At 49.0% G+C, this 14,541-nt stretch overlaps 1 protein-coding gene across 4 annotated transcripts in view; it reads right to left on the reverse strand.

The window, feature by feature from the left end:
• dachs (unconventional myosin-IXb-like dachs) overlaps positions 1–14,541 on the reverse strand; it is a 225,301-nt gene that overhangs the window by 84,897 nt on the left and 125,863 nt on the right. For all 4 annotated transcript variants that reach the window (XM_075703039.1, XM_075703037.1, XM_075703040.1 and 1 more), the window contains 3 exons: positions 9,751–9,950; positions 8,490–8,659; positions 3,339–3,513 (listed from right to left, as the gene is read on the reverse strand). In XM_075703039.1, coding sequence (XP_075559154.1) covers positions 3,339–3,513; positions 8,490–8,659; positions 9,751–9,950 — 545 coding nt within the window. The remainder of the gene's footprint in view (positions 1–3,338; positions 3,514–8,489; positions 8,660–9,750; positions 9,951–14,541) is intronic.

Genomic DNA, 14,541 nt, shown 5'->3' on the forward strand with positions numbered 1-14,541 from the left:
ATCCTCAACCTTGTACGGTCTTCCACGGACGTCCGCGTGTAAAAAAACAGTATTAAGGACGATTCGACCGGTAGGCAAGTGCGGCAAAATCACCTGATAATCCTCGTCTTCAAAAACAGCATTCCTGTTACCGCGGCCGTTCGCGCCGCCAACACCGCTCCGTCGGAGCACATGATAACACGTCCGTTCACTGCGGTGCCCGGAAGTGGAATCCTGAGCCACGAGTTCGATGCTTCAAAGCGGTACAAAAGCGCCTCTAGTGAACGCGGTGTTGCCTTAGAAACGAGCTGTTTCTAAGGCTCAGGCGTGCGTCGCTTGCTCAGGCGCACATTTCGTTGTCGCGCCAAACGCTGCGTTGCTCGACGCTCACCGCGTCCGATGCGGGGCGCGTAGTCGCTGCGCCGTAGCCCATTGTCTTACACCCCTTGGCGGGTCGACGGGAACGCTGTCGCGTTCCACTCTTGAAGGTGAAGCTTAAGCGTCCTCCAATTTTTATCGGCGCGAACACTCCGTTACACAACGCGCTGTTCCGACCGTGACGCGTGCAGACGAGCGTGCACGGAACTGCTCAAACAGGAGACGGTGGAGCAAGGTCTGTCAGTGGGCTTCTGTTTTCTTCACTCGAGAAAGCGATGTGGGGGACAGATGCAGATAAAGATTAGGTGCATCGGTATCGTGTGAGAGCTGTCGCTGACAGGAAATCGTTGGCTCCGTATCTTCCTTCAATACTGATTGCACATCTGCGGAGTACCACCGCTGAGCCATCATCAGCTGAACAAGGCATATTGGCCGCGCATGTCTGGGCAGCTGTACTATCGTCGGAATGTCGTTGACTCGACTTGGCGCTGTTATTCAACGTCTCCGACCAAGCCGACGATAAGGAAACGGTCAACGCTGCTTCCAAATCAGTCGATGGCTGGTGCAGGGCAGGCGCTGTGCCCTTCTCAACGCACGCGAGAGCACTGCGGGGCAGGCCGCGGTCGCCAAAGAAGCCCACGCGCGGCACTTGCCGTATTTTGGGCCAGGCACTCGATCCACCGGGGCAGCTGAGCTCGAGGGCTGGACCCCGGTCTCATCTAGACGGGAGCGAGGGGCAAAGAGTTATTCCGAAGTGCCGCCCTCTAGGTATTCGACGTGTCTCCACGATCAGATGGCGGATTTGGCACGTTAATATTCGAGGATTTCATTTACTCGCTTAAAGAATTATAAATCAGAACAATAAACCAGCTCAAGCAAATAAAAACGAGAGACAAACATCCGTTACTATCGTGCAAGTGACAGCAGCGAACAGACGTACGGTAAACCTCTACTTATCAGTTCGTGCAATGAGCTGCTAGCGTTCAGTTCGTGACCGCGCTGCTACGTGTTATTCCGCTATGCTTCACAGCGCTTTAACTAGCAAAAAGAAACAAGGCCAACTGCTTCGCATGGTCTGGCACAAATTGACATCGAGATGATATATCAAAGAGCGTTTCAGTGATTGGCTGCTTAGATTCTTTTTTTTTTTCTTTTAACGCACCAATGGAACAACGGGGCTACGGGAAACGGCGCACTTGGGCGCTCCAGATCAACTTCCATTCGCTGGTGTTGTGCGTGCGCTTGAAGCGGCTCGTACGAGTGGCTTTGCCCGAGGCTGCGCCGTCCAATGAAATGCAGCCACGGATGCCGGGAGTCCAGCCCGCAGCCTGCCGCTCAGCAGCCGAATGTCGTCGCTGCTGAGCACAATCTCGGCGGTACGCCGAAGAGGCGACGTGCAAGTCTTTGTGCGCGCGCGCGCGCGTGTGTGTGTGTGTGTGTGTGTGTGTGTGTGTGTGTGTGTGTGTGTGTGTGTGTGTGTGTGTGTGTGTGTGTGTGTGTGTGTGTGTGTGTGTGTGTGTGTGTGTGTGTGTGTGTGTGTGTGTGTGTGTGTACATGTATACATTTCCGCACGTACCCTCCTCCCTTCTTCTTGTTTTTTTCCAAGTCGATTATTTAAGGAGGACTGCAATTTAGTAACGGCAGCCCGTGCCGGACGTTCCGACACGAGCGTAGCCGGACAAACATTTCGGCAAGGTTGCAATCGTTTATGAGGCTCGCAGCGTAAATGAGGCGTAAACGACCGCTTTAATGAGCCGCCCGCATCAAGGAATAAACGGGGCATGCCTTGTCCAGCTTTTTAGGAGTTGAATGCTTGCTGCGGTGACTCGTGTACAATGCGGGGTTTAGCGAATGCGCGTGCTCGTATAATACTTTCGCACTGCGTTCAATGCGACTGCGCCGCCCCATATACGAATGCGCGGCTGCTTAATTGCTTTCGGGAGAGACTGGGCGGAAGGAAAATCCACTTTTCCCAACAGAGCCTCCTCGCATCCTCGACACGAAACTGCACGGCAGTGAGAAAATGAGTTGCAGTTTTTTTTCTTTTTTTAGTCGGTGCAATGACGTAGAAAATGAACGCCGACTGAAATATTTAATCTTCGCGGTCTCAGCCAGAGATTCGTTTAGGTTGGTTGACACGTGGCACGGCGCCTTCAACCGTCACGGGTAGCAGCCATTTAAAGGGGTACGTAAGGTCAAGCTGGACCGGTGAAATATACTTCCGCATAATTCCAGAAGCCTGAACGTTTTTTTGAACGTGACCGCAGTCAATGGGAACCACGAGTGTAATAAGGTAATATCGAGCAACCAAGGTATATATCGATGCCTGATGTTGCTACGAGGCTGTAGAAGAACAGCGAGTCGTCGTCGCGAAGCAACAAATGCGCATTTCGCAAAACGCGGATGCTTTTGTTTTTATCAGAATTATTTTTTTTTCAGCAGCGTAGCTTACGATAAGTGTTTGAACATAACGTGGTATGGATGACGATAATATCACCCGCGGATATCTACGAAGTGCCGAGTCTTTATTATAACAACTTTAAAATTTTGCGTTTGGTGCTTTTAACGATTTTTCGTTGTTAAACGTGTTTGCGATGTTCTTTTTTTGGTCAGCGCATCGTTCAATACAAAATGACAGGATATTTGTTCGGTCCTCCACACAAACACGTACACAAAAAGAAAAAAAAAAGGGGGGGGGGGGCAACCATCGCGTGCACACCTCGCAGTGAGAGCCGCGAGATTGGGCTGGCTTCACTGCCTGTAAAACACTATTTATCATTGGTTCGGGAGACACAGAAACATATGCACACACACACGCACACACACCCAAAAAAAGAATTATTTGAAAGAACCAAGCGCCGACAAATAAACGCGCTGACCAATCCGCCATGCGAGGACGCCAAGTGTGTTCGCGAGCAGCAACAAGCGACGCAAATTTCGACGGGCCACCAAGCAGGCGGCAACGTCAACGTGCGACTCACGATGCGACTAGACTGCGCGTTGTGCTGCGTCTTGGCGCAGCCGAGCGAGCGCAACACGGTGAAGGCGGCCGCCAGGTGCTTGAAGGCGTCCGTCTCGCATCCGCCGCCGGCCACGTCGAACAGCTGGCGCAGGAGAACCATCGACGCGTACGTCTTGCCGCTGCCGTTCTCGCCGCTGCGAGGGAGAGGGAAACTCGTTAACCAACACCGAACGAGACGTTTAAATGCGGAGCTAATAGAAACGGGCAATGAAAGAGAAATATATATATCGGTGTCGCATGGTCCTTTACAGGTTTCCTTATTTCAAGTTTTCTGTGCCTGAAAAGAAACATTAGAGTGCCCAAAGAGGCGGCACATAAGATTCATAAAGTTGCGTCCGTCTGCAACATCTATTTCCTCATCGCTTTTCCTAATTCAATACATCTTATTTTTCAACTTTTATTTTTCCTTTTCACCAGTCTCTAATGGTTATTTAACACGTGCGCAAAGAAGCCTTTCTACGGGACACCAGAAATGTACTCCACTGCCGACTGTACCCTATGCCATATACACGTGGATCGAGCGCGCTCATTCACGAGCAGCAGCGAAGTGGAACTGTCGAATTTCGGCGCACTTCCCGTATTAAGCGGAAATCACTGGCGCGAAGAATATTGTTGTCAGCCGAGCCCGTGAGTCGTGGATCGCTTGGAGAGGGTAAACCACAAGGCAAGGTCGACGTTTATGCCAGTTCGAGGTAGTTCATCTCGATACTGCGGCGCGAAAGCGGGAAATGGACGCCGGCAACAAAACGCGCCAGGCTCGGCCACTGCAAAGGGCATGGGAACGCTGCAGAAGCATTGAATTTCCGTCTTGCTTTTTTAGTATTGGCCGCGAGATCGACCTATAGGTGGCAGCACCGTCGCCCCGTTAGTGTGGATGCGTCGCCCGTGCGGTGTGTGGAAGTGTAGGGAGCTACTGTTTTCATTTCGCGATTATGTGCTCCGTGCCCGCAGAAAACGCTTGATTTACCATCGTGAGATTTTGTTCGGTTCCGCAATGCAGCACATATTGCACAGAGCCAGGGATAAGCTTTCACTACTATCCCGTTGACGCGGCACGTCGCCGAGAATGGCTCGTCAGGCTTCGGAACGGCAAGGCGCCTTCCAAGTATGGGATGGTGTGCAGTAAGCATTTCGACGATGGTGCGTTCAAGCGTTCGCTGACGAAAAAGGATGGTGAATAGTCAAATCTGATATCACGTTTGGGAATCCTAATCGGCAATCTGGGCATTAATGTTTGCTACATGCGTAATTGCTGTGTAGTAGCTGTGCGTGTGAAGATCGTTGCAGTCCCCGAAAGTTCGTGTCGGCGTGGCCTGGGATGCCAGTAATGAGTTGCCTGTGCTTTCATATACTTCCGCAAGTAAATTAACCATGTCTCCACGCATGCAATTTATTTTATATCCTTCATGCGCCGCCTGCGCAGTGAATGCAAGGTTCGCGCTCAGCTGCGAGTCCGTTTAAACGAGCGTCACCGAGCGTGACTAGTTGTCACGTTTTCCGTTGTCTTTCCTCAGCCATGGGAACTGTTCTCAGTGCTCCGAAGTGTAAATACGAGCACCGAAACACGGCAAGTGTGTACGCATGATCTCGTACAGATTAAACAGTGTCGTTTCGCGAGCCAACAGCGGGTGGTCCATTAAGCGATGAACGAACATGCGCGAGCGAATTTATTGCTACTGCTCATATTGATATATATATATATATATATATATATATATATATATATATATATATATATATATATATATATATATATATATATATATATATATATATATATATATATACTCTTTTATAGGGGGGCGGAAGAAATTGAAGCCCGATGCACTGCATTCAAGTACCACTGCAAATCCAAGTGACTGCATGCGAAAGTAATTAAAGGGATCTAATGATTATGATACAACATAAATTATACGTTGCATGCTTTATTTGAGCTTGGAGTAACGGTTGCAACTGGTTATAAAGCGACTCGAAAGCATTTTACAATGGTAGTAACACTCTGAAACTAACTCGCGATTTCGTAGGTCTGGCTAAAAACAAAAATTGATAAAGCAACATAAGTTCTCTAAATTTATCGTATAACGTAAACACATCGCAAATCCGCGAGTCAACTTAGTATGATGTAATGTAAACAAATCGCGATACGCGCCGCGATCAACTACATCCGAACAACTTGAGGCAATACTTTACCCTGCAGGGCATGTGCAGTTCAATTCTGCTATTTTTGTCTCGTCGGTCGAATTCAGGTCGACTCGGTGTGGGTCTTTACTAAGCGCGGACGACTGCAGCACGAATGCGACAACGTGCACAGGACCGTCAGAGTAGCAGGTGGAAGCGACGGCACTACACTCAATGATGTGGCCCGCCGCAACGACTTGGTCGCCTTCAACGAGACACCTGAAACCGTCCCCAACATGGTTGAGAATTGTGCTTAGAGGCAAGGGTGCTGTAAAACGGAAAAATAGCACGTTAACCTCACAACTCGTTGATGATGATGATGATGAAGCAACATTTACTGGGCCCGAAATAAATCGGTAGTGCACGCAGGCACCAGACGGGGTGGTTCCCTAGTTACGGGACCCATATGTTTCCAGCAGCTCCTGGCCCCTGTCCGTCAGTGCGAGCTGAATCGGTAGGGAGACGAGCGCACATGGTGTGCTCGCGTTAAGCAAATGCTTTTCGCATCAGTACACTAAAAACGTACAGCGATTTACTTTACGAATTTCCGTTACAAAAATGAAAGAATAACAGGTTGAGAGTTTATCCACCATCGAACAAAGCGTCCTCGTGAACATCCATCGTGATTTCGCGAACTAGAATCGCTGCACACTTCGGCTGGAGCGGCGACGGGCCACCGTCATCCACACTTAGGAGCTTCGTCACCTCGCCGCTAGGAGCCGACTCTGTTCGATCTCGAGGCCAATAGCAGGCTACAGCAAGTGAAAACTCTAGGGCGGGGGCAGCGGGCAGAGAGAGAGAAGAGTCAAGCTATACAGCTGCAGAAGGCGACAGCTCAGACCGACATTTCTGCTTCTTCTAAAATAAAATCTCGCTCCCTCAGAAATAATAACGCGCTCCCGTCTCCTCCTCCCCCACCCCTTTCCCCATGGTTCTACAGAAGAGGCAGTGGAAAGAGAAATAGCCCTCCACCACGTGACAGTGCTGCCACCTTCAAGATTCTTCAAATCCTTCACGTTGTCAAAAAAAAAAAAAAACTTAAAAGACGTGTCACAAAAAAGGGGGGGGAGAAGAAGAAATAAGGAAAGAAAAGAAAAATGAAGAACAAAAGAAAATAAAGAAAACAGATCCGAAGAATCGTTTAAGCCTAGAATTCAGGGTGAATCTGTAGAATGTTGAACTCCACATACAAACAGAAAATAAGGATTAGTTATAACCGTGGAACGATTAAGGATACAATTTTGGCAATGTCGCACGAAGATAGCGAGAACAACGATTAACCTAGCGCTCGAACTCCTCTTACGGTGTTCAAACTATACGCGGTTGCGACATGTTGGCGCGACGGAGCACGCAAGGCAACCGTTGACGGGCTGCATTTTTACAATCGCTAGTAGGTACAGTGGGGCGCGGCGTTTCTCGCGGCGCTCGACGTTTCTGCGCAGGCGCGAGGAAGAGCGGGCGAGAGAGAGAAAACCTGGGGGCCTTTGCTCCTTGCGTGACTCTGCAAGTTTACGCTCCGCCGCTGGCTGCCCGCGAAGTGAGGCAGTGGGCGCGGGGTGATCGCCGTGTTTGAAGGGGCAAGGTTCTGACTGATGTTATATAAGTCGCGGGTCGCTTATTTTCGTCCCGACGATAGATTCCCCCCACCCTTTTTTTTTTTTTTTTTTGCAAGCACTGCTCCAGGAGGTCACATGTAAGTGGCAAACGGAGGCCTCGGGAGAGCACCTGAGGTTACAATAAAGCAGGCGGCGCAGGATCTCCAGGGAACCGAAGGGGTAGCGGGGGGATCAAATATCAAAGCTTGAAGCAGGGCGGACCGTGGGTTGGGGCCGTGGAGGCCGAATCGTGCCAGGGGGCGTCCGCGATAGCGGACAGTCGATCTTATACACCCCTTGCATCCTCAGGAGGTCCCGCCAATAATGCGAAATGATGACACGTTCTTTCAATTAGTAAAAGAGACGGTTGAACAAATATAATTACTTCCAGCCGCCAACTTGCGACGATAAGTTCAGCACTACCGCGCGTTTCTCAACAGCGTTTGTCAAAAGTACGACCAATAAATACTTCGTCTTATGTACAACATGTTCAGCGAGTGGCGCGCTTGCAGTTTGCACAAGCGATTCAACAGATCGCGCATCTGATGCATACCCGCTCGTCAAAGTGGTTTCTCAAAAAGGTTGCTTGCGTGTGCAATTTTCACTATAAAGCAGTGCAACACCAATGCAAGAAACGAAGGAAGGCCGTCGCGAGGGCCAGAAAAGGTTTCGCAAACAAATCTGATGCTGATGATGCTGCAGAATGCGCCCCAAGTGCACACCAGGATGGTCGAACAGGTAAAACTTAAGATTTCTGGAAACGCGGTTGTGACTTGTTTAACGAACATTTTCTCTGCAAAGTATGAAGGCTTTTCTCTGAAATTTCGACCAATAATTGCTAAGTGGTCATTGCAGAGAGTGAACTAAAAATATTTTTTTAATAAATACCTTTTTTCTTTACAACTTTCTTCATCCGGAAACCGCGTAGTTCGAATGTAAATAAACGAAACGTATTTCAAGACTGCAATTATGAAATGTATTTCGTTTAGTTCAGTCAAATCCCCGCGTTGTAGGGAAGACGTGAGAGCACTTTCGTCGCTCTAGAAGAAATCGTTATTTTTTAAATATTCTTTTATCACCGTAACACATCTATTTCATTTATGTTTTTATAAATTCCATACTGTCCGACAGTTCTTGCTCAAATTTTCTTCTCGTAGAAGTTGAATTGTTCGGAGCAAGTGCAAGTAGATATTCACAAAAAAACTTTAAAGTCGTCTGTCCCGGTATCACCCCCCGCTCGATTTTGAGGTGCCAGCACAACCAACTCAGCCCGTCTAACAGCATTACGCTTGCGATCGCCCCGGCCCGAATGCCCGTCGAGAGGGAAGGAGACCCACCTGAGGATGATGGCCTGCGGGTAGCCGGTCTCGGCCTGCTGCCTGGCCGCCTCGTGCACCACCTGCAGCAGCTGGGGGCACCGGGCGGCCGCGTGGGCGCTGCGCAGCGTCAGCGGGTTGCCCGTGTCCTGGTACGCGTTCACCGACACCAGGACGGGGCCCACGTTGGTCTGCGCACGAGGCGCGCTTGTGTACGCCGCGGGCCAGGCCCAAACGTAAAGGCCGACGGATAAAACGAGCAGTATCGAAGGAATCCTGGCGAAACTGCAGGACCGGTAATTGTGCGATCGTACATTAAGAAAGGCACTAAAGGGAAAGATAAGTTGAGCTGCATCAGTAAACTACCCCGCAATAACACGCACAGCCGCCGTTGAGGTGTGACGCGAGAAATCGGGAAGGACGCACACACGAAACACGGGTGTCAACGCCGCCTTGTTCCCGCACTAGTTCGTCGTGATGTCATGAATTTTGAACGTGTCTGCTCGAACGTAGTTCATTCCTTGTCAGTAAATATGGGCTACACTGTATTATAAAGAAAACCGGGCTTTGTCAAGATCCAATAACCCGTAGTGAGCCACAATAGCCACAATAGCCAATTCATGACGTCACCGTGATGTATCGCCGCTAAAATGAAAAAAGAAACTTTAACTTTTTATTCTAACAATTGACCCATTACCGCGAAGTAGGGCAAATTTATTTTTTAAAGACTACTTAATTACTCTAACTGTATCTGTTGTTTCCCTTTAGTATCCCTTTTAATCTGGCGGTCACCGCAGGTCATGACCTTCGAGATTTTCAGCGCGCCGCCGGGCCCACCCAGCCTCGGACGTCGTATGCCCATGGCGCTTGCTCTCAACGTTATTGTGTCATTCCCGCCGTCCTGGCGTCGTTTCTCGTTTTCTTTTTTCGTAGCTTCGGCATTAAGTACGTCTATTCTAAATACACATCTACTCTTATTTCAAGCGAACAATCTTACGCGAGGGCTACTTTGTCTCTCGCTACGCGGAGAGTTGTGCGGAATACCGTCCGGCGAGGAGGATACACGCTGAAGCAAGACGAAACAAACGCTCGCCAAATTCGGGAGAAATAAAGAGAAACCTTATTTTTTCCTGAATTCGGCGAGTGCTTCTTCGTTCTTGTTTTAGTGTATCTATACACACTTAAACTAAAGATATCGTGCGGCCCGAGATTTCCTTGGCGTCTAGCCTTCCTCCATGGTGGCCACGTACCGTGAGACAGAGCACGCTCGTCCAATACTTACGAAGTACTCTCGGCTGAAGAACCTCGCGTGGAGCGTCCTGAGCACAGCGTCCTCAGTCAGCGGACCGGGCAGGTGAATGAGGTCGCGCACCTCGGCGCACGATTTGGCGCCCTGGTGGTGCACCGCGGGCACCGTGGCCGCCCCGGCCGGTGGGGCGACGCCCGCTTTGCAGGCCGCTAGCTTGGCGGTGTTCACGTCGCCTGCGATGCACACACTGACCCGTCATTCCTCGCGAACGGTAGGGCGCAAGAGTGACATAAAAATGTGTGCACAAGTCATCGACTACGATTGTCAATGTATGCGAATAGCGCGAACGAACTGGCGAGCGAATGCGGGAGAGAGAGAGAGAGCGAAACGAACATTTTCCATGCCGAGTCCGACCACCGGCCATCGAATGACCACCGACCAACCACGAAAACAGCCGAAAGAGCCAAGGAAGCTTGTCACTTGAAAACAGAACATTAAACTGGTGCTAAAACAAAGCCTAGAATCACCTTACTACGAAGCGCGGACGACATGCGTCTGTAATGCGGTAACGAGGGTGGATAAGACAAGGACGATTCTATTTCAGGGCGAGCGGTGTAGCAAGTGTAGTCACGTATCCAGATATTTCGGCTGGCACCTGTGAAGTGTGTTTAAAGTCACATTAGAGATTCGGCTGAAATAATACATATTGTGGGGTATCCCTCGTCGACGAGTGGATATACTTTCGTACATAGGGATCGCCGGAAATGAAGAGGCTGATCAACCGGCTTCTACTTGTGCTCACGACGACTGTGACTCGATTACATCGTGTTTTTGGTGCATAAAACCCTGAAATTTAATTTTGACTGTGACTGCCCGGAAATCTTGCGCGCACTTGATGACGCTAGCCACCTGACTCCTCGATATCGCCTATACCAGCGTATTGCAAATGGATCTTTTCGCTCCGTGGTCCTGGTGGACGCTTACCTCGTCGCGCTATAGAGCACCACTACTTAAGCTAAGGTTTGGATGCATTTTTGTGTGCGAATGTTTATACCGACAAGCACTTGTGGATAGTCCCTCATATGCGTTTGTGGTTTCTTCTAAAAACTTCAGCCTCTCATATGCCAGTGTCCTGCTTTCCTTACACAGCGCACTTTGCTAGCGAGGGGCTGTCGTCTTACGACTCTCCATGAGTGCGCAGTAATTACGCGTCTCGACGCGACCAGGCTCATCGCGCCGTACTCGCTTTTTTGAAAAGATACTGCCTTGGCTTCTTGCTTGTAGCATTCTTTTATTCATATGTTTGCCAGTGACGAGATTTCCGAATCATTTATTCTATATCATCGTCATCATCATCGTCAGCAGCAGCAGCCTATTTTTATGTCCGCTGCCTGGACGAAGGCTTCTTCCAGCCATCTCCAATTACCCCTGTCTTGCGCTAGCTCATTCCAGCTTGTGCCTGCAAATTTTCTAGTTTGATCACCGCACTTAATTTTCTGCCACCCTCGACTGGTGCTTCCTTTCCCTTGGCAGTCATTCTGTAACTAATGGTCCACCGGTTATCTGCTTTACGTATTACATGGCCTGCCTAGCTCCATTTTTTTCTCTTAATGTCAACTAGAAGAACATCGGCTATAGCCCCTTGCTCTCTGATACTCAGCGCTCTCTTCCTGTCGCTTAGCGTTACGCCTGACATTTTTTGTTGCATCGCTTTTTGCGCGGTCCTTAACTTGTCTTCGAGCCTGTTTGTTAACCTCCAAGTTTCTGCCCCATATGTTAGCACCGGTACAATGCAATGATTGCACACTTTTCAAGGACAGTGGTAAGCTCCATGTCAGGATTCGGTAATGCCTGCCGTAGGCAATCCAACCTAATTTATTCTTCTGCAAACTGCCTTTTCATGATCCTCTTTTGAGTAACTGACCTCGATAAACGTGCTCCTGCACATAACTTAGAGGCTGACTGGCGATCCTGAATTCTGGTTCCCTCTCCAGGATGTGGAACATTATCTTTGTCTTCTGCATATTAATGCTCAATCCCGCCCTTACACTTTTGCAGTTAAGGTCCTCAATGATTTGTTGTAACTAGTCCCCAGTGTTGCTGAACCGGACAAGTTCATTTGCAAACGCAAGGTTGTTGAGAAATTCGCCGTTGATCCTCACGCCTAAGCCCTCCCAGTGTAATAGTTTGAATACCTGTTCTAATCACGCAGTGAACAGTATTGGAGAGATTGTGTCTCCTTGCCTGACCCCTTTCTTGATAGTTAGTTTGCTACTTTTCTTGTAAAGAAGTAAGGTAGCTGTGGAATATTTGTAGATACGTCCCAACATATTCACGCATGCCTCCTGTACTCTTCGATTACCGAATGCCTCAATGACTGCAGGTATCTTCATTGAATCAAACGCCTTTTCATAATCTATGAAATCCATACAGAGAGATTGATTGTGCTCCTCAGATTTAGCAATTACTTGACTGATGACACGGACGTAATCCATTGTAAACTACGCCTCCTAATGGTTGCGAAATAATAAAAAAGAAAGAACACTCGTGTACCTTTATTTCACCGCACGTTAAAGAACGCCAGATGGTCAACATTAACCCACCAGAGCCTCCCATTACGGCGTGCCTCATAATCATAGCGTGGTTTTGGCACGCAAAAATTTTAATTATTTAAGGATAGGGAGAATAACTGAGTGGTTTTCTCTTCTTTATAAATGCGTAGCTGTGAAACGAATCAAGTCTAATATACTTCCGATACTGTATTATTTTGTGCACAACAAGGAAGAATGGAATAGAGAGAGAAATTATTTGAAAGAAGGCCGAGAGGTGGGCCTGAGCTAGCGCTCTCTAGCCTTCTACTCTGCACATGAGGAGGGGGAACGGGGATATAAAGGTGTGATCAGGGATGATGATGATAACATAGAAAAAAGGATGCACAACGGTGAAAGCAAGTTCAATATTCTGTTGATAATCATTCAGAAACGTCATCTATGAAGCCACTGCCGGGTTCCATTATCTTGTCTGTAGTCACTAGTTGAAGTGAACCTTCAGATAAAGGCGCTAAGACGAATCTGCCCTGCGTGAGCAGCAGGCGCCAAGCAAAAGCTTCACAGCATGTAAAGAGCTGCGATAAGCGACTCCAGTACGGCGAGCACCCGCAGGGCACCTTTAGCGGCCGGATTCTGGAGAGCACCGAGAATCACGCGCATCGACTCTACGAGGTGCTTGAGCATTTTCTGAACGCTTTCCTTCTCATTGTGTCCATATGCTTGCTTGCCCGCAGTGTTGCCGGTTTCATTGGCCCTATCATTCTTGGCTTCCTGGCGCGGAGGACCACTAGGGCCCGCTGTTACGGCCGCGGGTCTAGAGGGCAGCAAAGGCCATTCCGTGTCCGTGTGTCAGCCGGTGGAGGCGAATTTTCGCCGCGTGCTCTCGCCGACCTTGAATTCACTGTAGGTGTGATTGGTGTCCTCGATGCACACAGGTGGCGCCAGCGCCCCGCCAAGCAGTTCCTCTGAAATGGCTGTGTGGCGCTTCCCTAGCGAACGTTGGCCGCGTTGGCGCACAGATTTAGGCGGCACTCAAGACAGCTTTCAACCTTTTGTGAATGAGTCCTTCATGTGCTAACATGGATGGGAAGGCCCAAATGCTAAGCCTAGTTCGGACGCCCCTAACAGCGCTGAACATAAAAGCAATTAATGCATACAACGTTAGAAAACATTCCTTATCGTTTATTTCTTTTCGTGTTTTCTTTTATACGTATATGAAAAAAAAATTGTTGGCATCTTTACGCCCCGAACGTTATCTTTTTTTTGTTTTGGGGAGTTAAAGGGACCTTGAAACGATCCTGGTGATTTTGTACAAACGTACTGAGTCGTTTGTACGACTCAGTACTCTGTCGGTACAGGGTACAGGGAACACCCCTGGATCGCAGGGAAGAGGCCTTCGTTCTGCAGTGGACCTAAAATAGGCTGATGATGATGATGACGATGACTGAGTCGTTAGAGTAGGTCTTTCTGATCATTATTGACGCATCTAAGTGCTCCGCGTAAACCATGCAATTTATTATAGGGTTTTAAAAACGTACATCGCTGCCGATGGCAGCACACTGATCGGCAGAATTTTCAGCCGCCCCTACCCATATGACGTAAATCACCCAACTGACGTCAGTAGGGCGAGCTATCCGATTGGCTGCCCAGGGCGTGTCATCGATAATTCTTCCACTTTTAAGGTAAACACATGACGTTCGTAACATTCGGAATGTTAGTTAATTTCTTTCTATAAAAAGAAAGTAATAGAAAGAGAATGCACAAGAACAATTTCTCACTACACTCAAGCACTTCCGGCACACAGCAAGCGTCGTCTGCTTGTGTTACAACGGGCTCCATTTTGACGAGAGCTCCGCGGTCAGAGTCCGTCTCAGTCTTTTCGCGAGCACTACGATTCGACTTTGTTGCCTTGTGGACTGCAAACGTAGAGAGTGACAATATGTCAAGCTGCGACATCGTGTCTCTCTGCAAGGCAGCAGACGAGCGGACTGGCTGCAGCACATCTGACTGCCACTATCTGATCGGCGCCAGGATTTGCGCCTTTGCGGCCGTAATTTCACACCGGAAGACTACTGACACAATAGCGTTTCGCGAGTCCGGTATCCGGGTAAACGCAAGCGCGAAGGGACAGGGCCTGGCCGTTTGACCGTGTCATTTCACGGAATGAGCAGAAGCGCAAATGTGAATGATCTGCACGGTGCAGCCACCTGGTGGCACGGAGCTCAACCACACACAGTAGCAGTAACGAAATGTATTCTTCTTTGCTGCTGGTGTA

This window comes from Dermacentor variabilis, chromosome 8, assembly GCF_050947875.1.
Source record: "Dermacentor variabilis isolate Ectoservices chromosome 8, ASM5094787v1, whole genome shotgun sequence".
NCBI classification, from domain to species: Eukaryota; Metazoa; Arthropoda; class Arachnida; order Ixodida; family Ixodidae; genus Dermacentor; species Dermacentor variabilis.